The 24,160-nt window shown below is 41.1% G+C and overlaps 1 protein-coding gene across 4 annotated transcripts in view; it reads left to right on the forward strand.

The window, feature by feature from the left end:
- Positions 1–21,236, forward strand: part of efl1 (elongation factor like GTPase 1) — a 165,820-nt gene extending 144,584 nt beyond the window's left edge. For 3 of the 4 annotated variants that reach the window (XM_069665133.1, XM_069665160.1, XM_069665294.1), the window contains 3 exons: positions 8,644–9,167; positions 11,485–11,669; positions 20,878–21,236. In XM_069665133.1, the coding sequence (XP_069521234.1) occupies positions 8,644–9,167; positions 11,485–11,669; positions 20,878–21,066 (898 nt within the window). In that variant the 3' untranslated portion in view covers positions 21,067–21,236. Of the gene's footprint in view, positions 1–8,643; positions 9,168–11,484; positions 11,670–17,924; positions 17,998–20,877 lie in introns of those variants that run through there. The other variant, XM_069665215.1, reaches the window with a different exon arrangement.
- The last annotated feature ends 2,924 nt before the right edge of the window (positions 21,237–24,160 follow it).

A 24,160-nucleotide genomic window follows, 5' to 3' on the forward strand; every position in this document is an offset into this window, starting at 1 on the left:
CAGGCTCGGGGTCGAAGAGACGAGACAGGGCGTCTGGCTTGATGTTTCGGGACCCCGGCCTGTATGAGAGAGAAAAAGAGAATCGGTTAAAAAATAGCGCCCACCTGGCCTGGCGAGAATTGAGTCTTTTGGCTTTCTTGATGTATTCTAGATTCTTATGATCTGTCCAGACAATGAATGGATGGTCAGCCCCCTCGAGCCAGTGTCTCCACTCCTCCAGAGCGAGTTTGACCGCCAGCAACTCCCGGTTACCAACGTCGTAGTTCCGCTCCGCCTTGGATAGCCGCCGTGATAGGAAGGCACAAGGATGCATCTTACCATCCTGCTCTGACCGCTGTGAAAGGATGGCCCCGACCCCTTCGTTGGAGGCGTCCACCTCTACCACGAACTGTCGTCGAGGGTCTGGCAGGGTGAGGATGGGAGCCGAGGTAAAGCGATGCTTGAGGATACGAAAAGCAGCGTCAGCTTCTGGAGACCAGTGGAACTGCACCTGTGTGGAGGTAAGAGCATGGAGAGGAGCAGCTATTGCGCTAAAGCCTCTGATCAACCGCCTGTAAAAGTTAGCAAACCCAAGGAACTGCTGAACCTTTTTGCGGGTATCAGGCGTAGGCCACTCGACCACAGCGCTAATTTTAGCCGGGTCCATCTGCACTCTTCCAGGAGCTACGATGAAGCCCAGGAAGGAGACAGTGTCGGCATGGAATTCACTCTTTTCTGCTTTGACATAGAGTTTGTTTTCTAGCAGTCTTTTCAATACCTGAGTTACATGGTCTTGGTGTTTATTCAGGTCAGGGGAGTAGATAAGTATATCATCCAGATAAACATACACAAAATGGTCGAGAAAGTCTCTTAGCACATCATTAACCATGGCCTGGAACACGGCAGGAGCATTTGTGAGGCCAAAAGGCATGACTTTGTACTCATAGTGCCCACTAGGGGTATTAAACCCGGTCTTCCACTCGTCACCTTCTCTTATCCGCACCAAGTGATAGGCGTTGCGAAGATCCAACTTGGTGAAGACCTTGGCCTGTTGGAGCTGGTCAAACACAGATGACATAAGAGGAAGTGGGTAGCGGTTTTTTATAGTTTAGTCTTAGGGAGCCATCCTTCTTGCCCACAAAGAAGAAACCGGCTCCGGCTGGTGATGATGAGGGGCGAATCAGCCCTGCTTTCAGGGAGGTTTCGATATACTCCCGCATGGCCCCCCTCTCTGGCCCAGAAACCGCGTACAGGCGGCCTTTGGGGATGGTGGAGCCTGGAATCAGCTCAATGGCACAATCATAGGGTCGGTGAGGAGGGAGTGATAGGGCCTTGGTTTTGTTAAAAACCTCTTTGAGGTGGTGGAAGCAGGAAGGCACGGAGCTCAGGTCCGGGTAATTGGGATCTGTGGAGGGATTAACAGAGACCAAATTAATGCCTGTGACTTCCTCTTCCCGAACCGAGAGGTTCAGACAGTCGCTCACACAGTCCCCTCCCCAGCCCAGGATCTCTCCTGTTCTCCAATTTATATGGGGATTGTGACGATATAACCATGGCTGTCCCAAAATTAGAGTCTGTGAAGGTGACTTGAATACATAAAAACGAATGTTCTCCTGGTGATTGTTAATGCACAATTTGAGAGGTGCTGTGATATGTGTGATCGTGAAAAGTTCCTGTCCATTAAGGGCTTTAGCTCTGATGGGCTTAGCTAAAAGTTCCGTGTTAAGGCCCAGCTGTTCTGCTAGTTCCCAGTCCATCAAGCTTTCATCAGCCCCCAAGTCTATGAGCGCCTTGAGTTCAGTGGTGGTGTGGTGCATTACCTGGACTGTCGTGAGAGTACGTGAGGTGATGCCTGAAACTTTGAATTCACTCACCACTATAGTCCTTTTGGCAGTGCAGGTGGCGACGAGATGACCGGGTTCACCGCAGTAGAAGCAGCGGCCCTCCTGTAGACATCTCTGTCGCTCCTCAGGTGTTAGTCGGGCTCTTCCCAGCTGCATGGGCTCTCCCTCTCCTTCTGGAGGGGGATAATGACGCTGCTCTGGCGGTGATCGACGGGTGGTCGACCATCCTGGTGCTTGAGTGCGCAGGGGTCTCTTCATCGTTGTGGGTCTCGTGATGCGTTGCTGCCTGAGTTGGCGGGTTCGGTTGTCCGTCCGGATTGCGAGTGCGATGAGTGAGTCGAGATCTGTGGGTAGGTCCAAGGGGACCAGAAGGTCTTGGATAGGAGCTGCCAGCCCCTTCAGAAACACGTCGTATAAGGCCGTAGTATTCCAGCCACTCTCCGCCGACAAAGTGCGGAAATGGATGGCGTAGTCACATATGGAGTCGCTGCCCTGTTTCAGCCCGCTCAGCTCCTGAGCCTTTTCCCGGTCGGTCGTTACCAGGTCGAAAGTCTTCTGCAGCGCCGTTTCAAACTCTGTGGGGGATCTGCAAACTGGCGAATCTCGGGCCCACTCTGCCGAGGCCCATGCCTTGGCTCTTCCGGCAAGGTGGGAAATCATGAATGCAATCTTGGATCGGTCAGTGGGAAAAGCATGGGGGTTTAGTTCATAATGTATGGAGCAGTCTATAAGGAATGTTTTACATAACCCTAGTTCACCAGAGAATCGCGCTGGTGGGGCTAACTTACATCCTGCTCCAACGACTGGCACAGTTGGGACGGGAATCACGGGTGTAGCAGCCGCTACTACCGGAGGCTCGGGTGCTGTAGTCGTCTGCACTAGATGATCGTGCAGGCCCTGAAGTTGTGATGAGAGAAGCCCCATCTGGGAAGCCATGGCGGTCTGGAATTCCTCCTGACGGGAGAGCCGGGCTTCTTGGGCTCGCAGGGCTGCCGTGAGCTGTTCTATCCCTGCTGAGTCCATACTGGCCAAAGTGTAATGTCAGGCCTGGACTAAAATGAGGACTCAGATGCAGAGGATATCACGTACAAGCACACTTTATTGATTTCAGATCCTCTTTGAAGAGTGACAAACAATTGGGCTATGAAAAACTCCCTTAATAACTAAGTCCTGGCAAGATAACTCGCGGAAGATAAACTTCCTAATAAGGAAAATCTCCAATAAAAGGAGAGACAAAAAACACACTAGAAACAGGGAAGATCCTAAAACATAAATCGCTCGCAATAGGCAACAGGAGGACCCACACAACCAAGACCAAGGGGACGAAGCAGGAAGAAGTAGAAAGAGTAAATAAAATGAAATAAAATAAAATACCTAAAAGAGATAAATAAGCAATAAATAAATAAATAAATAAATAAATGAGTAAAAGCTGTAAAAGCAAAAGGAGAGATAGAAATCAGTAAAAGGTAATAAAAACAATAAAAGAGATTTAAGCAATACAAGCAATAAAAAGGAATCAAATCAGTAAAGCAACGAAAGAGATCAAAGCAATAAAAGCAGTAAAGGAGATAAAGGATCAATAAACACAATGAAAGCTGGAAAAGTAAGGATAAGGTGAAATAACATTTTAAAAACATAGATAAGAGCCAATAAGAAGACGGTAAGAGGAGGACATCACATAAAAGCAAGTCTATAAAAGTGAGTTTTAAGAAGAGATTTAAAAGATGTCACCGATTTTGCACGCCTTATCTCCTCAGGCAGGTTGTTCCGAAGCCGAGGGGCCCTGACGGCAAAGGCACGATCACCTTTGGTTTTAAGCCTCGACTTTGGAACGACCAGAAGGCCCCCACCTGAGGATCTAAGGCTGCGGGCTGGCTCATATGGTGTCAACAACTCTGTGATATAGCTTGGAGCCAGACCCATACGTGCTTTAAAAGTGATCAGTATATTCTTAAAATCAATTCTAAAAGTCACTGGAAGCCAATGTAGACAAGCCAGGATGGGGTGATGTGATGTCGTCTGTTAAAACCAGTAAGAAGCCTAGCTGCTGCATTCTGGACTATTTGGAGGCGAGAGAGGGATTTCTGGCTGATTGCGGATAGCAGGGAGTTGCAGTAATCCAGTCTGAAGAAGATAAGAGCATGGATTATTTTTTCGAGGTCCGGTTGGGTAATTATTGCTTTAGTTTTGGAAATGGTGCGTAACTGATGGAAGCAGGATTGTACAACTCTCTTTATGTGTGGGTCAAATGTAAGGTCGCTGTCGAATATTACGCCAAGGTTTCTGGCAGTTGGTTTTACATTATCAGATAGGGCGCCAAGGCCGCTATCGATATGGAGGGTGGAGTTATGTGGATTGATTAGTACTATTTCTGTTTTGGAGTTATTTAATTGGAGAAAGTTCTCAGCCATCCAACAGCTTATGTCACTGAGACAATCTTTGACAGCAGCTAGGCTTCTAGGGTCCCCAGGTCTCAGTGGAAGGTATATCTGTGTGTCGTCTGCATAGCAATGAAAGGAGACATTGTGGCGCTGCATTATTTGGCCAAGTGGCAGCATGTAAATTGAAGATTAACCTAAAACTGAACCTTGCGGTACACCACAGGTAATTGTAGTGGTAGAAGACGAGTATTTACCAATGGTGACTGCAAAGGTTCGTTCTAAAAGGTAAGAATAAAACCAACTAAGTGCAGTGTCCCTGATACCAACCCAATTTTTAAGACGATCAATTAAAATGGCATGATCCACGGTGTCAAAAGCTGCACTTAAGTCTAAAAGGATTAAAATTGTGCCCTCCCCCCTGTCTGCTGCTATAAGTAGGTCATTGGTAACCTTGAGGAGGGCCATTTCTGTACTGTGCTGAGTTCTAAAACCAGATTGAAATTTCTCAAAGAGGTTGTTAAAAGACATAAAAGATAAAAGTTGGGTTGAAACCACTTTTTCTAAAACTTTTGATAAAAATGGCAGTTTAGAAATTGGCCTAAAATTGTTAAAATCAGAGGGGTCGAGGTTGGGTTTCTTTAAAAGAGGTTGGACCACTGCATGTTTAAAAACAGAAGGGAATGTGCCTTCCTCCAAGGAGCTGTTGATAATCGATAAAATACTGGGTCCAACAGTGTTAAAAACCTCTTTGAGAAACTTGGTTGGAATAAAATCAAGACTGCACGTAGTTGATTTCATGTGTGATAAGATTTCAGACAAAAAGGACAAGGATATAGGCTAAAAACTTTCAAAATAAATAAAAATGTCCCTCCTGGTGTGTAAAATACGGTCTGGCTGGGTGATTTGTTGTCTTATGTCCTTGACTTTGTTTGTAAAAGAAATTAAAAACCTCTCGCACAACTCTTGAGAAGCATCAGTAAGATGACAGGGGGATGGGGAGGTGATGGATTCTAAAACCTTAAATAAAATTCTGGGGTTAGAATGATTGGCTAAAATGAGGTTCGAATAAAATGAGGCTTGTGAACCATTATGAATAAAACAGCCTTATGATCAGACACACAGATATCCTTTGTCTCAAAGTTGTCAGGGCTGAGACCACTGTATAAAACCAAATCTAAAATATGGCCCTTTGAGTGTGTGGGTTCCCCTATTGCCTGAATGAAGTTAAAAGATTCCAGAGTGTCCATAAAATCACCAACAAGAGTTTGACCAGGGCAATAGATGTATGTTGTATGTTAAAATCACCTAAAATAGGGATTCTGTCAGATTTAGAAACAAGATGAGATAAAAACTCTGAAAACTCTTGGATAAAGACATTGTTTGGTCTGGGCGGTCTGTAGATGATTAAAATTAGCACAGGATCCTTTAAATGAACCATAAAACCAAGATGCCCCCCCCGCCTGACAGTCGGGGTTGGTGGAGGTGAGTAAAATCAGGGGGGGTTGCTTCAATGAGAGCACTACAGTCTCCTGGGGTCAGCCAAGTCTCTGTCATTATAAAAAAGTCCAATTTATTATCCGTTATAAAATCGTTACAAATAAAAGATTTATTGTTTAGGGATCTGATATTTAAAAGACCAAAATTTGCTGGGTTGCAGTTAAAAACAGGGGGTGGCGAAGGATGCAGGCAGACTTGGATTAAGTTGGAGTGATTACAGGGCTTGGAGCGTGGCAAACGAAAAGGATGTCTGAACAGTCTACTGGTGATATGAACAGGAATGGAGAGTGCAGTATTATTTTCCCACTGGAAGGTTGAGTCAGCGACAGCAGAGGGCATATGATTGCTCTTTGCGGATGGAGGGGAGGGAGAAGAAGAGAGACAGCAGGTGTGTTGATTTTGGGGAAGGCTTGCACAGGAAAACAGTCATACACGAGGGGAGGACTGGACCGTGTGCTGGATGTTGGCAGACAGCATTTGGTTACCCCCCGTGCTGGGATGAAGCCCACGGTTTTTTAAAAGTGGGACACGATCCCAGAACAGGTTAAAATTGTCAATAAAATCCAAGTCGTGAGATCGGCAAGCGAACTGAAGCCAGGTGTGCAGGGCGAGGATACGGCTAAAACGTTCAGGTCCGCGGTTAAACGTTGGAATTGGTCCAGAAATACAAACAGACTTTCCACTATGCTTTAAAACATTACAAAGAAGATTCAAATTTTTTTTGGTGCTCTCAGATTGCCGACGGGATGTGTCATTTGTGCCCACATGCACCACGATCCTATTGATGGAGGTTGGGAGTGATGGCAAAAGATTCAGGAGTTTATCCAGAACAACGGGGACAGTGGCACCAGGAAGACAGTGTGTGATGGCGTTTAGAAAACGGATATCTCTGGTGATTGAGTCCCCAATGATGAGAGTTGTGGGCGGAAAGAGAGGACGATGGAAGACCCCCCGATCTTCTGATGACAGCCTATTGCAGTATTTTATGCCGGGTCCTCCTCATGGTAGAGTGATGAGCTACCCGACCAGTGCTTTCCACAGGTGGAGGTAAGGTAACAGAGACAGAAGGAGCCGTGGCAGAGTGGAGAGCCGCCCGACTTGCGCAGACTGCAGGTGGAGGTGACGCAGCAGCAGCAGGAGCCTTTCACGTCCCGTGTGGAGCCTCGTCCGACAGTGGCGTGAAGTGGTTGTGGAGGTCCAGCGGTAGCGGTGGAGAAGCCGGCCTCTCGACCGGGACTGTGTAGAAACTGACAAACAACTTAAATGGCATGACTGTTCCAATCAATGGAAAATCTTTAACCTTTACGCTCACTCTCTTACTCTTTTTTAAAGACACTGTTTTTATTTCAAATTTTTGGCAATTTTATTCTTTTTTTTCTCCAAGTAGTGTTAAACTACTGTTAAAAAAACCTACCCGGCTAAGAGGCTATAATTCCTCTCAATATTCCTCAATCAAACATTTCAGTTATCTTAGTGAAGTTGTATTTATCTGTTAGGTACTGGTAGTTTGGACCCCAAAGCAAGACTGACACGAGAATTACCGTACAAAAAGAGTTTATTGTCCACAAGAAAAAAAGACTAAGATGCAGGCAATGGGGGCAGGGAGCTGGCTGACTGGAGGTATAATCTCCAACGAGCTCTCAACACGCAGAGACTAAGGCCGGCAGAACAGCAAGGCACACAGGAAGATCTGCGCACAGAAAAAAACACGGTTAAATAAAAAAAAATCACAATCAACAAGAGACTGCAATAGCTGGCAGCTAAATCTCTACTACAAAATATGCAACGGAAGATACCAAAAGCACTACCGAACAACACGGAATTATCTGGCAGAGTAGTGGAGGGAAGACCAGGCTTATATAGATAGGTTGATGAGCTGAGTGGAGACAGCTGTGCCTCATCTGCTGCTGCTGGTGGTGTCAGCCACACCCCCTGCCACACACATGCCTTGCAGGAGAAGGAGAACAGAAAAGGGAAGGGGAGAGAGAACACTAAAAAATACAACAAAACCAAAACCAAAGCAGAACCATCACATAATGTATACAAATAATTTCCATCATAGTGATACTTTATCAACTCTGCATCTCTGTAGGTCTCCTCTATGTATTATTTTAAAGGAGCTTTGGAGGATATTTAAGCAATATCACATGAGAGGGAGTGATGTACTGAATATCAGCAATGCTGTAATCTTGTCATAGGCACATAGGCCACATTTGATGCTTGTATACAACAGTTATTCAAGTTGCAAATAGTGGTAAAAAGTTGTACTCAACAACAGATTATTATTTGCTCCACCAATTTAAGTGAAACTGGACTTTTGTTGCCGAGCAACACAAACATTCTCCTGCACTCTTGCTACTTTGTTTTTGTCTATAAGTTAGTTTTGTTGTTGCGTAACAACAGGAGCCAAATCCTGTTTCCTTTTGCTTCCTTTTGTTGTGAATGTAGCGTATAGAAAAAATGGGGAAAATGGTCAAGAAAGGTGGTACTACTTACTAGCTTTAAAACAGCAGCATAAATTGGTGAATATAAAATATAAATATATGATAGGCTTAGATAAGATATGACTTGAGCAACGTTGAAATTTGTTTATTGGTCATGCCCTCTCATTGCTCCACCAGCTTAGTCTGCATCGCCAGGTGTCCCAGCATGCTTCGAGCAGCTAATCATTTGCTTGTCATACACAATTAACAGGAGCGAATTGTCTCGCCTGTCACATCACAATAAAAAACAGAATAAATCTATTACAATAAAACAATTTATAGAATAACCATGAATGTGAAAACGACAAAATCCATTACCATGGAGCTGTACCGCACCTTGTAAATCATTAATACTGATTTACAATGATCAGATTACCTTGTAAATCTTTAATAATGATTTATCATTATTAATTAATTAACATTAATAATGTCATGATGTCACTTTTCTTTGTTTTTCAGGTATGGTCCCAACATTCTGCTGAACAGGGTGGAGGGCTACCAGCGGCCCTCGATGTGGCAGTGTCTGGGCAGGGAAGCTGGTGATGATAGAGGTCAAGCCACTGTTATTAGAGAATTTGATAACAGCATTGTCAGTGGTTTCCAGCTTGCAACTCTGTCAGGGCCCATGTGTGAGGAGCCACTGATGGGCATTTGCTTCTCCCTGGAGAGGTGGGATATCCAGTCTTCAGCAATGCCACAACATCAGGACTCCTTAAAGGAGGACTCCAATTTCCATGAGGCTTTAGCAGAAGCAGAAGTGCAGGAAAGTAGTGAGACGTCAGCACAGGCTGAGGGTACGGCAGTAGGGCAAGGCCAGGAGCAGTGCAAGCCAGAGGCTGCTTCTGCAGACTGCTATGGGCCAGTGTCTGGCCAACTGATCGCTTCCATGAAGGAGGCTTGCCGTCACGCATTCCAGGCTCAGCCACAAAGACTCATGGCTGCAATGTATACTTGCGAGATCATGGCTACAGCTGAGGTGCTGGGTAAGAGAGAATGACACCAAACTTCTGCCACACAAAGAAAATGTTTAAGGTCTGACAGTTTCTTTGTTTTTGTTTTATTACATCTATAAATATAAATTGTTATTGTCTTGAAAGGTTCTGATAATCATAGGCTGACCCTGGATCATCAATTGAGTAATTAGCTACAAAGACCAAAACTGTTTTTGTAAACATGTTAAATTCTGCTTTAAAGCTCTTTGTCCTGTACATACTTAAGTGGTGTTTTTTTTTTACAAAAAACTCATCCAGCTTTCTTTAACAGTCTATATATATCACTCACTTTAAGTTTTTGCCCTGGAAAATATAAACAAAGGCAGCGTGCAGTTAATCCCTTCATCTGACACCTACCCCCAGACAGCAGTTTTTAGGCATTAAAAATAACTATATAGAAAGAACCAATCTTGTCGCTGATGGTCTGGTTTGCTTTTGTAGGTCTTATAGAGTAATACAAATTCATTTCAGTCTGTTTCATAACCAGTGGAAAACTCCTCACAGGAGCTTTAAATTTGAGCATTTTTATATGAGGCCCATAATTTTGGACTCAAACTGTTTCTCAAGGAACTTCAGTTTCACTTCTAATTTTGCTTAAGTTTATTGATTGAGGTCTCCTTATGCTGTCAGTTTATTTTTATGATATTCTTTTAAAGATTCACAAATTACTAATGCATCTGTCATTCTGTGCACTTATGGGTGTTAACTGTACTTATGGATGTGAACAGCTACAACATCTGGTTTAGCAGATAGAAGATTTGGCCTTATCACCCATCCCTGTAGGATTCACATCTAAACCCATTTTGAATTGGTCAATTCAAGTACAGGCTTTTAGATGTATGACCCATGTCTGTGTTAATAACTGAGAGGCAATTCCATTTTCTTTCTGTAAATTTTTAATTTCTTTCCCCATTCTGAAATTTTGTGTAAGGTATTACTGTACTCAATCATATTCACATAGCTTATTTGTCAGCTGCTCATGTCAACGAGAACACACTCAGACACCCCTAGTTTCAGGTGTAGAACTGTGTCCTGCCCATGTAGACATTTATTTCGTGTTACGTCAGGGTTTAAGATGTTTTAAATCTGTTTTATGTCAATGCTCACATGCCAAATGTATTGTGCAGAGGTAGTGGTCTCTGAAAATGTTCCTCTTGTTTACACTGACCCTGAAGAGGTCCCATCACAGTGAGACTTAAATGGTAGAAACGGTTTAGGTTAGGCTTACCTGCACCCATGAGCAGTGCGTGGTTATTTTCATTTTAAATACATGAAAACAGGTTAGAGCCTTAAAACAGGTTTCAGAAAATCTAGAGAATAGGATGCTCGCATATTTTTACTGTGAGCCGCGTGGTTCTTGGCCAGAATACACTGAAAATGAAATGTGGTAAGTCCTATTGATCTCTGACAGCGATATTAAAATCTCTTCCTGTAGAAAATATCACATGCATGGAGGGTAAAGTATACTTTTTCAAAGTAAAAGCCCAATCTGACCTTCTGACTCCCCTCATTTTGCTCATTGCTCTTCTTTAGATGTGTTTCCAGGGCCATTGTATTCTTGTTTGTTTTTTAAAATGTATGTGCAACATTTACAGGGAAGTTGTTTGGTAGATACAGTCACTCACAAGGCTCTTTATTGCAGTTCCTGCTTAATTTTCTTCGAGATAAAACTCATGTAGGTCACAGGTACATTATGTCAGTAAATAATAAATAACAACAGGTTACGGACATTATTTCTTCTGGTGCGATCTCTCTCTCTGTCCCCCTAGCTCTCTCTCTGTCACACGATGCTCATGCGTGCTGTGTGAACCAGCGGTTAGGTTTTCAGATATATGAGTTTTTATATTTTTATATGAAAAGGGCATAATATCTACTAAATATGTCTTCAACCTGCTAAAGTCTGCCCAATCCTTTACTGATCTTCTGAGTTTCTTGATACAGGCCACTTCTGTAATTTGTCAGCTGAAACCTCTTTATCAAGTTTACTGTCCATCTTTGAATCAAGATGAATATCTACTGCTGTACACGATAGTTAGCATTCATTAACTTAAACTTTTCATTAACTTAACACCGAAACAGCCTAGCTGATAAATTAACCAAAAACAAAAACTTTTAAGAACTACTACCCTTGGCCTGAGGTTATTTACAAAAGTGTTTTTCAGACAGACCACACTGACAAGTGGATCTCATACTAAAATGACCCACTGTCCACTTCCACAGTCTGGTTCTTGGTGCAAACAAAAAAAAAAATACTATCAGACAATATATCATTATCAAATATATGATACCCATTGTCTTCCTGTACCAGGCCGAGTGTATGGTGTACTTGGGAAGCGAGAGGGTCGTGTCCTCAATGAAGAGATGAAAGAAGGGACGGACATGTTCATCATCAAGGCCGTTCTGCCTGTGGCAGAGAGCTTTGGATTTGCTGATGAGATCCGCAAGAAGACCAGCGGGTTGGCCAGTCCACAGTTGGTCTTCAGCCACTGGGAGGTGAGTATTTGATATACACTGTGGGATTTTTTTAAATTTTTTAAACAAGGGTGGCACAGTATATGATAGGCTTGTGTCAGTACTGAGTCGCTAGTGATTGCCGTATTTATGTATGACAGTAGCACATTGTACATCCATATATGACTGCCTTAATACACACAACTATGCTTCCTAAGCACATTGAAACTTGGTATCTGATTACATTATCAACATGAGACCCTTGCATAGAGGTGCCAGACCATCGACCAATCAGTTTCAAGGATTTTGCATCATTAAAAAATGAAATGGAAACATCGCAAGCGCACCTTGCTGCTGACTGTTGCGCCGTGCCGTTGGCTGTCAAAAGCTGCTATTTGGAGGTATGTTACCCTACATTATATAGTGAGTTAAAGATACCCGTTTAAAGCCAATGATTATGTCAGGACTGATAAGTCATTAATAATTGTTTGCAACTGTCTTGGTAGTCCTACTGTTTCAGGTTAACAATGTTGTTACCTTGTTCGCTTAGTTAGCATTTGCTATCATAAGCTAGCGTGCCTGTTGCAGGCTAAGAACGTGATGTTAGTAAACATTTATCCGACCATCTCGTTTAATTATTAGCACGTTTTCTTCTAAGCTTGATAGCTAGCGCTAGCAAACATTAGCTAGCACTAGCAGACGCAGGCTAGTTAACTCACAATAAAAGTGTACATCTTAATTGTAGGTCAAACCTTGGTAAGTTAAATCACTATATTACAAAACTTTTGAACCTTTCAGTGGGGGGTCTGTGGGAGGCATATTTCATAGACTTGGACAAGAATAAGCAGAGATCACTTCAAAAGTTATGAGAAAGAATCACAATGTCAGTTAACTGTGACAGCCACACCTCTTTGCAGGTGCCACTACTTGTTAATGTTATAGATAAATAAACGGAATTGAGATAAATCAGGTCAGAGCTGTCTGATATCTGCAATACAATGTGATTCACAACGCCTTACAATTCTTTCATGCTTGTTTTTTGTATTTTTCTTATCTTATATGAATAAGACAATACTGAGGAAGCAGGTTCAACATGGTCATGCCATGTGTCTCTTCAACCAAAAAATATCATACTGTAAAACAAATGTGCAGTTAATTGTTTAATAAAACTAATGTTACAAACATGTCTTAACAATAGCACATTGGTCATTACTTGCTACTAGCCTTTGGAGCAGGAGTGAAGAACTGTTAGTTTAAGGTTTTACCTCAAATCAGATGCAAAGTTGGCTGACATATTCTTAAACTATTGTTTAAATTGCAACAGTGAAAAGGAGGGCTGCCAAGTCCATCACTGGCCCAACAGAGTTACAGAAGAGATTGATGCTGAAAGTGTATGTGCATCCCTCCATGGTAAGTGTTCAGTTTGCAACTGTGGATAATAAAAGTCCCAAAAATGCAGTGAATTTAATTATGAGTGAACATCTATAAATGAATGAAATCACTTATGACAACAGTAACTCATGGACTAGCTTTATGTATTTTTACTTTCACTTGGAACTGCTGGTGTTGTCTCAGTCCTTAAAGGTGCGAAACGGCTACACTGTGGCACAGGGAGCTTGCAGAGACATCCATCATCTGTGCCTTCAGTGTCTGGAGAATCATCTTCACACTCATAGAAAATGGTCTGCTATGCACCTTCCTAAACTTAAGTTTTCTATTCTGCCGTTGCTTTTTTGTACTATATAATAACAATTGATTTAAAAAGAGTCCCTTTTTTTTGTCCATTCTATGATCCCCAATGAAACGGTGCAAAAGAGGGCCAAAAACTCATCAGGAGAAGATGAGCAACTTCAAGCTTTGAGGGAATCCACCCTTCCTGAAAAACTTCAAAGAGAACCAAGTAGACAGCTAATGTGGAGAAGGCTCCACAATGGGTAACCATTTGTCTCCATGATAATCTATTTTCCCATTTATCATACTGTATTTTTACTTATTTATTTTATTTAGTTTGGATGCTTGAAGTACCTATGTATGTCACTTGAAACAACAAGAGGCTGACCATTGGAAGTGGACAACACAGGAACTATTTGTACTGTTTTAAGAGCAGCAGTTTTGCTTCAAAAAAGCCTTTGACATACAGTGTTCAAATTTTTATTTTATTTTCCCTAAGTGATGACATACAAATATGTTTTAACACACCTTTGAAAAAGTGTACTTGTAATAAAGATAAGCTTAAAACATACTTTTTACCTGTGACTAAAGTATACTCAAATTAGTTAGAAATTAGAACTTAAAACATGATTCAGCTTTTCTATTGTGTACGTAGATCACATTTGAAATACCATAACTTATATAATGAAGTGTATTTGTAACACATTTAAAAGTGTGGCAAAGTATATTGAAGTGTATTTGGTGAGTACTATCAACTTTACCTTGAAGTGTATTATTTTGGTATTATAAATAAACTTGAAGTATGGTTACAAGTAAGCTGTAATTGTATTATTAATGTATCTATTCTCTATTGCTTGTACATTTATAGTATGCTCAAAGTGCAATTGTTTTATTTAGTTTTTGGTTTTTATTGGTGGAAAAAAAACATGATAAACTAGTGAGCAAGTTAACATTAAAGACAAACAAACTAAATTAAAAAAAAAAAAAAAACAGCTAGATAGTTGACAGAATACCAACACAAAAGTTTGTGGTAATAACTGGCTGATGTAAAATTAGTAAGACAGGTCTGTGTAAATAGTAGAGGGGTAGAGGAGAGGACAGAAAAAAATATACATGGACAGAATTATATAATCCCATAATAAAATCTATATTATATGTTATGATACAGTCCTCATATGTTTAGTATTAATATTAGTATTGAGTATAAGTAATATATTACATTTTACATTTTCTAATTTGTCACTATGATAATGATAATTAAGTCATATGGTAATCTAAAATACATAGGCAATAGTACATTGTAACTTTAAATACTTAACTTTGAACTTTTGTACTACTTTAGTACAACTAAAGTATATTAAGTATCAATTTAAATGGGGTATTATTTCAAAAGGGAAACCAAAGACAAAAGTAAAACGTTCCTTCCGGAAGTTAAAAAGTCCAGTCTGGGATGTCTTTTAACCAGTCCACAAACAACAAATCAAAACAGTTCATCAAAGTCAATCTTTTGCTTTTTCAGTTCCATTTAGTTAATTTCAAACATAAAACAACATTGCAATCCAATGTGAAAAAGGGTTGTGAAAGGAAAAAGAAAACAGGTAAAGCTCACACATCTGTCTAGAGTCCAGTTAGTCCACTCCAGATTTTACATTCAGTCAGCATTAGGTCTCCGCCACAGCAGCCGTTGTATTTTTACGTTACAGGATCTATACTCCACCGTCTTTAGATCCCAGGAATAACAATTCAACGGACTAACAAACGCAGAATTTAAATAGACAAAACAACAAATGCCACACAGCTCTGGGAAGACAGACGTACCTCTTACTCTATGTAAGCCATCATCTTTGCCCATGGCGTCTCCCATTTAAGGATATTGAATGAATGACCTGCCGGTTACGGGTGGAGGTGTGTCAGTGACGTACATGGTTGTGTGGGGAAATGAGCCAATTGTATGCAGACTATGGCAGTAGTGATTTGAGGTCACTACACTGTGAGGAACTTTTGGTTTGTCATAGAAACAAAACCTGTGTGCAGCGTTCTCTCACCGGGTGCAGCGTTTCTTCTCTCACAGCACAAGTGCTTCTTCCCAGCTCTCTCCAGCCGCCCTGCCCTGCCCCGCCCTGCCTGGCTAATGTTAGCTAATGCTTGTGATGCTACATTTTGCCACTGGCTCATAAACTAACGTCACTTAACATTTGACATCTAGGCAAGCATTATGTGCAATGGAAAAGCTTTGTTCATTGTTCTCATTGCGTTGTTTACACAATTGTCTGCAGTCAATGATGCAGAGGTCAACCCGACACTGCAGCCACCGCTGACCTGTTAGCTCACCTGCACCATCAAGCAGCTCTGCCAGTTAAAATAAAAATGAAACAAGAGACCCGTCTGTGATTCAGTGCTTTTTTAATCAACAGGGAAACAAATAATGATAATATTGACTGCTTTAACACAAAGAGAACAGGTTTGTTATACTGTGTAGTTTTGAGAAAGAAAAATGTCACTCGTTCCTTCTTATGCGAAGTTATCGCCATGTTCCTCATACAGAGGGGAGAACAAGTATTTGATACACTGCCGATTTTGCAGGTTTTCCCACTTACAAAGCATGTAGAAGTCTGTAATTTTTATCATAGGTACACTTCAACTGTGAGAGACGGAATCTAAAACAAAAATCCAGAAAATCACATTGTATGATTTTCAAGTAATTAATTTGCATTTTATTGGATGACATAAGTATTTGATACATCAGAAAAGCATGGCGTAGTGTCTTACTAATTGTTTTCTTTGAGACTGTGGTCCCAGCTCTCTTCAGTTCATTAACCAAGTCCTGCCGTGTAGTTCTGGGCTGATCCCTCACCTTCCTCATGATCATTGATGCCCCACGAGGTCAGATCTTGCATGGAGCCCCAGACCGAGGGAGATTGACCGTCATCAGGTCTGTGAGAGCCGGAATTCTTACTGGTTGGTAGGTGATCAAATACTTATGTCATGCAATAAAATGCAAATTAATTATTTAAAAATCATACAATGTGATTTTCTGGATTTTTGTTTTACATTCCGTCTCTCACAATTGAAGTGTACCTATGATAAAAATTACAGACCTCTACATGCTTTGTAAGTGGGAAAACCTGCAAAATCGGCAGTGTATCAAATACTTGTTCTCCCCACTGTATGTTGTGAAGTACACAGCAGGTTTCAGTCTGCAAGTATCTGAAAAAGGTTTCATGAGCCAATATTGCATCGGGTATGCCAACGGGCCACTGAGTAGGTAATGTCCAACATCGCAGCCGGAGATGCTCATTTTGTTTTGCCCCGGCAACTCCCTGTTGCTGAGGGCATCCAGATGAGAGTGTTTAAGAACTCTGTCGTCATGTCCACTCCCTGGAAAACGTAGTAAGAGATTACTGATATGTTTAATAGACACCAGTTTATTCGATGCTAAATAACGAGCTAAATTAAGCTAGCGGGCTAGCAGAGAGGCTAACAACATCTTACGTTCAGTCTTATGAGAAGAAAGGTAATGATCCACCCATTTTTATTCTTAATAACCGTCACCGTCCATGGAAAACACAAGGAGTAGCACGAATGTGTCGGATAAGTTGTCTTTGGAATCTAATGTGATTTGGAAAAGAGGAGCAAAAACGGCAGGCAAACATGCCATGTAGTCAGCCATTGTTGTTATTGTGAGGGAAAGTTGCTGCTGGGAAAAGCGGTCACGTATAGAGTGACGTCATGACAAGGCTCTTCCACAGGGTCCAGCGGGTAGAAAAACAAACTGATTCAGAGTTGGTTCGCAAGTTAGCACGAGCACTAGCCCCGAACTAGAACCAGGTTTGCGTTGGTGGAAAAGGGGTATCAGGGAGGCACTTAAGACATGCGGCTACCCAAACTGGGCCTTCTGCAAGACCGCAAAGAAACACAGCTCCTACAGGAAAGAAGAGAACAAACACCACAGCATCGTATTCCCTACCTGTCTGATGTATCCGAGAAACTTCAACAAACATAATATTCCGGTACACTTCAAACCATCAAACACACAGACAGAAGCGTGTCTAGTCAAAGGACAAAACATCCAGACATAAACAGAGCATGTATTTTATGCGGTACAATGCAATGAGGTATGCAGGGACCTGTACATCAGGGATACAAAGAGGTGAAAGAGGTGTCAAGGAAGCCATCTATGAGGCTGTTCAGACCTGGTATCAACATGTGGTTTTGGCCAAATACGTAGGTGGTCTGGGATGCATTTATCCACATACGTCTGGTAGTGTGAACACACGTGTCCTGGGCCGCATTAAGCACGGACCAGGAGAGGTCTCCCCGTATTCCACGATCGTTAACGGGGATACGGGGAGACCTCTCCTTTCATTCCTGTCTGATTTAACATTTCTCTACTGTGTCTCTTAGCTTGTAGCGTAAAACATGAAATTTCCTGTTATTTCATGTTGCCTTTAGGTGGCACTAGTAATATCACGGAATAATGTAAATAAATGTAAAACATGTACGGCTGAGTTACAGACCATTTCCTGTTCACTTCCTGTTTCGTAGCAACTCATGCAAGTTTTAGCGGTCACCACGGCCACGTCCTTTGAGCTTGATACAAGGTTTTGATAACTTTTCATTGACCAGGTCTCCTCTATCTGTACACCGAATTTGAAGTGGATCGGGTGAAGTCACTAGAAGGAGAAGTTAAAGTATGGACCCTGTAAATGTCCTTTTTTGGACATTCAAAGCAAAATGGCTGACTTCCTGTTGGGTTTGAGGTATGGGTGCTAGAGGCTTATTTATGCATCTTGACATGGTTAATATGCATACCAAATTTCACACATGTAGGTGAAAGTAACGTCTATGGGGAGCCCTTTTTGAAATTTTCTCACACCCATTGATGCTCGGGCCCTAATGAGCTAAACCAACCCTAATCTTAAGGATCAAATAATGGCCAGAAGGGTTTCAGCTCGCAAAATGATTTTCACAAATAATTTCACAGCCTGCAGTTATATTTCATGTGTTGTGTGCATGTGAAAAAAAATTGCAAATATCAAAATGTGTAATTGTGTAAAAAAAAATTGTCCTCACTGATTGTGAGTTTGTTAATAAGTTTTGCAGGCGCAGTGAAAAATATTTGCTTTTGATGAAGACTGGTTTTCCTAGGACAGACTGGTTAAAGGGTGGTACCAACTCAGTGGATTGTTGGTCAGAACAGATGAGCAAAGGCATGGAGTTCCAGTCCAAATATTTATTGTTAAACTGGTTTTCTGATGAAAGAAAGGAGTAACAAAGGACATTTTACTATACATTATAGTACCCAAACCATTATTATCATAACATAAAAGTATCATCCTAATCACTATTAAAGTATAAATCTAGCATTAAATGATCAGTTGCTAACACAGGAACTAAATAAACATCACGAACAAAGCATAAACTGCATAGGATACTTCAAACATATTTTAAGGAAACTTACATATCAAATACACAGTTCAAACTTGAGGTGAGGGGGCATCCACATGCAGCCAGCCAGTTCCATTGTTCCCAAAGAGTTTGTCACAGGTGAGCTGGCTTCCTTTATTAGCTTTGAAGCTCCGCCCATTCAGGAAGTGAAGAGGCAGGTAAAGGAGAGTCAGAGGACGAGGAGGGGATTTTTCACACGCAGAAACATTTAGTGCCCACAGATAAGATTTGCAAATGTGTAAAATGTTTTTGTAGAAGTAGAAACTATTTGTGTATTTGTACTTTGAGACTTGTATTTTCAATAGGGCTTTCAAAGTTAACGCGTTAACGCCCATTCCCTTGAATGCCACTAATTATTTTAACGTGCGATTAACACACGTGCATTCTACTATTATGACCCACCGCCCGCCCTGTAATTTGAGAAATCAGGAAGCGATGCAGCAGCAATGTTGTGGATAGCATGCAGAAATAAACGTGAGCAGAAATTGATAAAGAAAAGGGTCTTTTAAATTGCAAGTTCAGCCTCAAAGCCCTGCTAGATGATTCTCTAGACAAGACAAAAGTTATGAACTGAGTTACCACCGGCAGTTTCCGCTACATACATTTTGCAGGTGAAAAATGTGCGATTAACTTGCGATTAACTTGCGATTAATCGCGAGTTAAATGGACAACCATGTGATTAATCGCGATTAAATATTTTAATTGATTGACAGCCCTATTATTTTGTTAAACTATTCTCGATGTATAGAAGTAAGTTTAACGCCCAACATCGAGTAATTTTCTGGTGGCAGGGTGGTTTTATTAGCATTACACTACATAATATGAAAGGAATATCCCCGGTTTTGATTCCAGGCCAGGTTTTTTTGTTGTTGTTGCACAAACAACAACCCCAACAAACATTTCTGTAAGTGTCTGGAGCCAACAAAAAACCTTCAAACCTCACAAAATACCTAATATATTAAACATTCCAAAATGCAGAGATGTCCTGGTGGCCCGGGGATTAGGGTGCTGAACAAATTGCAATATCCCAAATTTTCAAAGGATCTTCATTTCATTAAATTTCCTGACATCTAATCTGGATCTCTCTAATAGAAGCATTAAATATTGAAAATATACTTTTCTAAACTTTGTAGAAACAGTAAATTGATTTGGAAATCAACCCCAAATTACTACATTGTTGTAACCCAGGGAGGGTTGTTGGACAAAATAATGACAATAGTCTAGTAATGCTGTAGCATAGAATGTTCAGAAGTTTCTGAGCTAAAGACAATACTTAACAATACCTGGTATTTTGACATAACTCTCATTTGTCTGCGTTTTTATTTTGACTCTGATTACTGCCACAGCGCTCTTCTCTGTCTTTTGACAGTGGTTGATACATACAATTTATAGTAAGGTAGTTTCTCAGCAGCAGAAATGTTTGATGTTACCAGCCATCCAACAAAGTAAATTCCATCACCCAGTCAGACACTACACCGTTGCACCATCCCTTCTCAGCCCCCATTGAATGACATTGTGCTCCAACGTATACTGCTAACATATGGTGTAATGTATGTATATGTGTGTGTGGTTGATGTGTGTTGTCTTTTGTAATCATGGTCATTGTTCTAGCTTGCGTCCTGCCATGGCCCCACTACCTATGCAGCCATTGTAATTGTTCTTAATGTATCAGACTATGTTTATGTTTTACACCACAACGCGGTGTGTGTGCGTGTGTGTTTAGAGACAGATGGAGTCATATTTTTAGAATCTAGTTAATCAAATAATTAATTTTGCATTTATTCTCATACTATAAATACAATTATACAAATATACAAATAAGTATGGCATAATTATAGTAGTTTTTCCAACGGTGAGATGAGAACATTGATTCCAATGTCATTAGTGTGTGAATTAGAGAGCTTCGGTTTTGATACTGTTAGCTTAAAGTCTAAAGGCACTAAGAAACAGGTGACCTGGCTCTGTACAAAAAAGAACAAAAGGTCTACCAACAGCTCTTAAGCTTACTTATTAACACTCTCAAAAAGAAAATAACAAGACCAATAAAATTAAATGCAGAGAAGTTAAATGTTTTCTTGTGCTATTGACTTACCATCACATTTCTAACTGTCTCCTTCTCTCTGTCTCCCAGGTGATCACCAGTGATCCATATTGGGTACCTACCACAGAGGAAGAATACCTGCACTTTGGGGAGAAAGCTGATTCTGCCAACCAGGCCCTCAAATACATGAACGCGGTCCGTCGTCGCAAAGGCCTTTACGTGGAAGAAAAGATAGTAGAGCATGCAGAGAAGCAGAGAACACTCAGTAAGAACAAGTAGAGAAGAAACAACAAAACAAAATCAGATTTTTTTTTTTTTCAATCCATCGGGGTTCTACATCTCTTTAACACAAATATATGTTTATCTGTAAAGATTGCATGTGCATTAATTAATGGTGATTCAAATGACCGAAATGGATGTTAAATAATGATTAAATTACTGTCTTGCATTTGGACCTCATTTGTCATTGCTTCATGGATTTATTATTGTATGACTTGGTTTAAATAACAATTATAATTTAGGTATAATTATGTATGGAAGCGTATAGGAGACTTTATTAAAATTTTGAGGTGGAGGACTTCTCCCTCCTCCCCTGAAGAGCACTTTAGTGTGGTGGAGGGCCGTGGTGGTCCCGAACCCTATCAGTTCTAATACCTGAAGCCGGCGGAGCTTTCAGAGCCGAGGCAATGCAAGTGCGCATGCGCCGACTGCTCGTGAATTGACAGACGTTAACATTCCTTTTTTATATGTATATATATATATTATATGATGTCATTTTGACGTAAACGGTGGTGTCTCTGTCACAATTGGCTGGCAAGATCCAGTGCTGATTTAAAACAGTAGATGGATTGTTGTTGAGCCATTTCCAACCAATGAAATGCCAATTTTTACAAATTTGGTAAGAATTGTCAATATTAACACCAGCATTGATAATGCTGGTGAATAAAAAACTTGGCGGCTTTAGGGGGTTGTTGACGACGTCATTTGGCGTTGTGGTAGAAAAAAATAAATTATTCAGTGGAGGACGTCATTATGTGTGATACGTTTCCCTACTGCCGGACGCATTTGCTTAATGGCCTGAATAGCGCACCGAGACAATGGCTTGGACATCGAAACTAGTTATGCACACAAGCACTTATTATTACTCACATGGATTTAGCATTATGGAAGTAAATAATTGTAGGCGTTCTTATTATTCAGGAAAGGCTAAAAATGCTTTATAGATTCAACTCAGGTGACATGGAGATTATTCTGTGAGAAAATGGCAAGCCAAAACTGCAGACAAAGTCACATGACGCGTCTGATTCTGAGCCAGAACTGGAGCTAGAACTGGAGCCTGAGCAGGACCCGGTCTCACCTGCTGAGACACCCAGAGCTCCTCACCACAAAAGGTCCCAAACTGGGCCGACTGAACACAAGACACACAGATCCTCTGTCTTTTGGAGAGAACGAGTAACGGGAGGGCGCGAAATGGCACCGTGCCAACTGAGCAAGCTGCGGTGCCCACAGTGCAGGTAGGCTGCCTGCACATGGTTCTCACTGAGACGCATTCAAAACAGCCATAAGCTGCCTTTTTATTTAGTAAAAGCTACAAATGGTAAATAAGCGTGGAAAGCAACCCTAAATTAATTATTGTCATCAGTTTGGTTATTGCTTAATACCTCTGAACCTCACAGAAAGAGTGAAAGGCCGAGAGAGTGAGCACGCGTGTGTGTGAGAGAGAGAGTGCACAGGGGACAGTGAACTTATTACACAACTTTTATAGTGCATGATTATTTTCGATCATTATATTTACGCAAATACAAATGCTGAAATTGATGATGAGGGATGGAGAGTCTTGAACTCTGTACGCATTGCAGACCACAGGGGCAGTGCTTAGTGTTGTTCTTTTGTTAGAAAAACATAATCATGTGCGCCATCTTTTTTGATTATTTCTTAGACATTAGCATGTGAAAATAACACATTTCACTCTGCTTATAGCATCCTAGGTGCAACCTGTTATTAGATCATCTATCTGGCTGTATTTGTGGGGGCTGGGTAGCTGGTGTCCATGCATGCACCTATACGCCCTGTTCACAGGAATTTGTTTCACCTCTTATCAACATGGAAATGGACAAATATGCTTCCTTTATGCAAATGTATGTTTATTATTATTGCAACATTAAAAACAATGACAAATACTGTCCAGAATATTCTACAGAATAACCTCAAAGGTACTGCATGCTCAAAAATATGCTGGAGGCATAATATGGCAATCATCGCATATATCAATGATTCCTGGAAGAAGCACATCACATGTAGATTTACTCGGTCTGGATTACCCTCTTTCTAGATTCCACAGATTAATTGTACTCTCTTCTTCACCTTAATTTATGTTTGAATTCACAAACTATTTTAATCTGATCACTTTGCTTTGCTTCAGTCCCACCAAAACACCTGCACTTCTGCTCTCTCCAGATCTGTTGGCCCCGCCCCCTCTTTCTGTCTGTCTCTCTGTCTGCTGTGTTGACTGTCTTCATCAGCAGTCTGTTTAATTAAGTCACAAAAGTTCAATATTTTCTCTCGCAGTTCAGTTCTCACAGCACGTGAGCCGCATGTGCACAAGGGACGTTATTAATGACGTAGCAATCAGAACGATCAATCGTTACCAAATTACATCTGCACCTTTTACAAGCTTTATAAACAGCGACAATCAATGTTCTAGTGTGTTATGCCGTGTTCTCTGATTACATGCCTGTATTTTTCTTAGATCTCCCTCCCCTGTCTAAGACCTTTATCATGTGCTTCTGCGCGTAAGCGTCATATCATTTACCCTCATACTGCTGTACAGTTTTCCACCGCTTTTATTGAGGCTGCTGAGACTCACTCTGAGTCTCCTCTTTGTTTTAAAACTAAGGAATTGACCGTACTATTTTACTCCATTTATAAGAGCATCATGGATGCTGTTGCTCCTTTTAAAATGACAAGGTCAACACCTAGCTGTGTGAACCCTGGCTAAATGACACTACTGGAGCGCTCAGACAAGAATGCAGGAGTTCTGACGAAAGTCAAAAAAATGTATTAAATAAATTAAAATTCAGCAATACAGTCTTTCCCCGGGAATTGTTTTAAATAATTGTCACAAACCTTGTGCTCTTTTAGCAACATGGAATATATTGTTCTTAATCCTTCCCAACCTGTTTATCTTGAAGCCTCCACAGAAAATTTTAACACATTTCTTACTTATTCTTTGGACAAGTTTGAAACCATTTGGACGCACATCTCACTTCTTTTGCATGACTATTATATCAGTTACATTTGCTCTGCTGTTTTTAACCAGTTTGAGCCTATATCACTTACTTCCCTCAAGAAAATAACTGATCATTTAAAAACG

This window comes from Semicossyphus pulcher, unplaced genomic scaffold (assembly GCF_022749685.1).
Source record: "Semicossyphus pulcher isolate SPU_LCO1_2020_fin unplaced genomic scaffold, fSemPul1.0.p SCAF_1, whole genome shotgun sequence".
NCBI classification, from domain to species: Eukaryota; Metazoa; Chordata; class Actinopteri; order Labriformes; family Labridae; genus Semicossyphus; species Semicossyphus pulcher.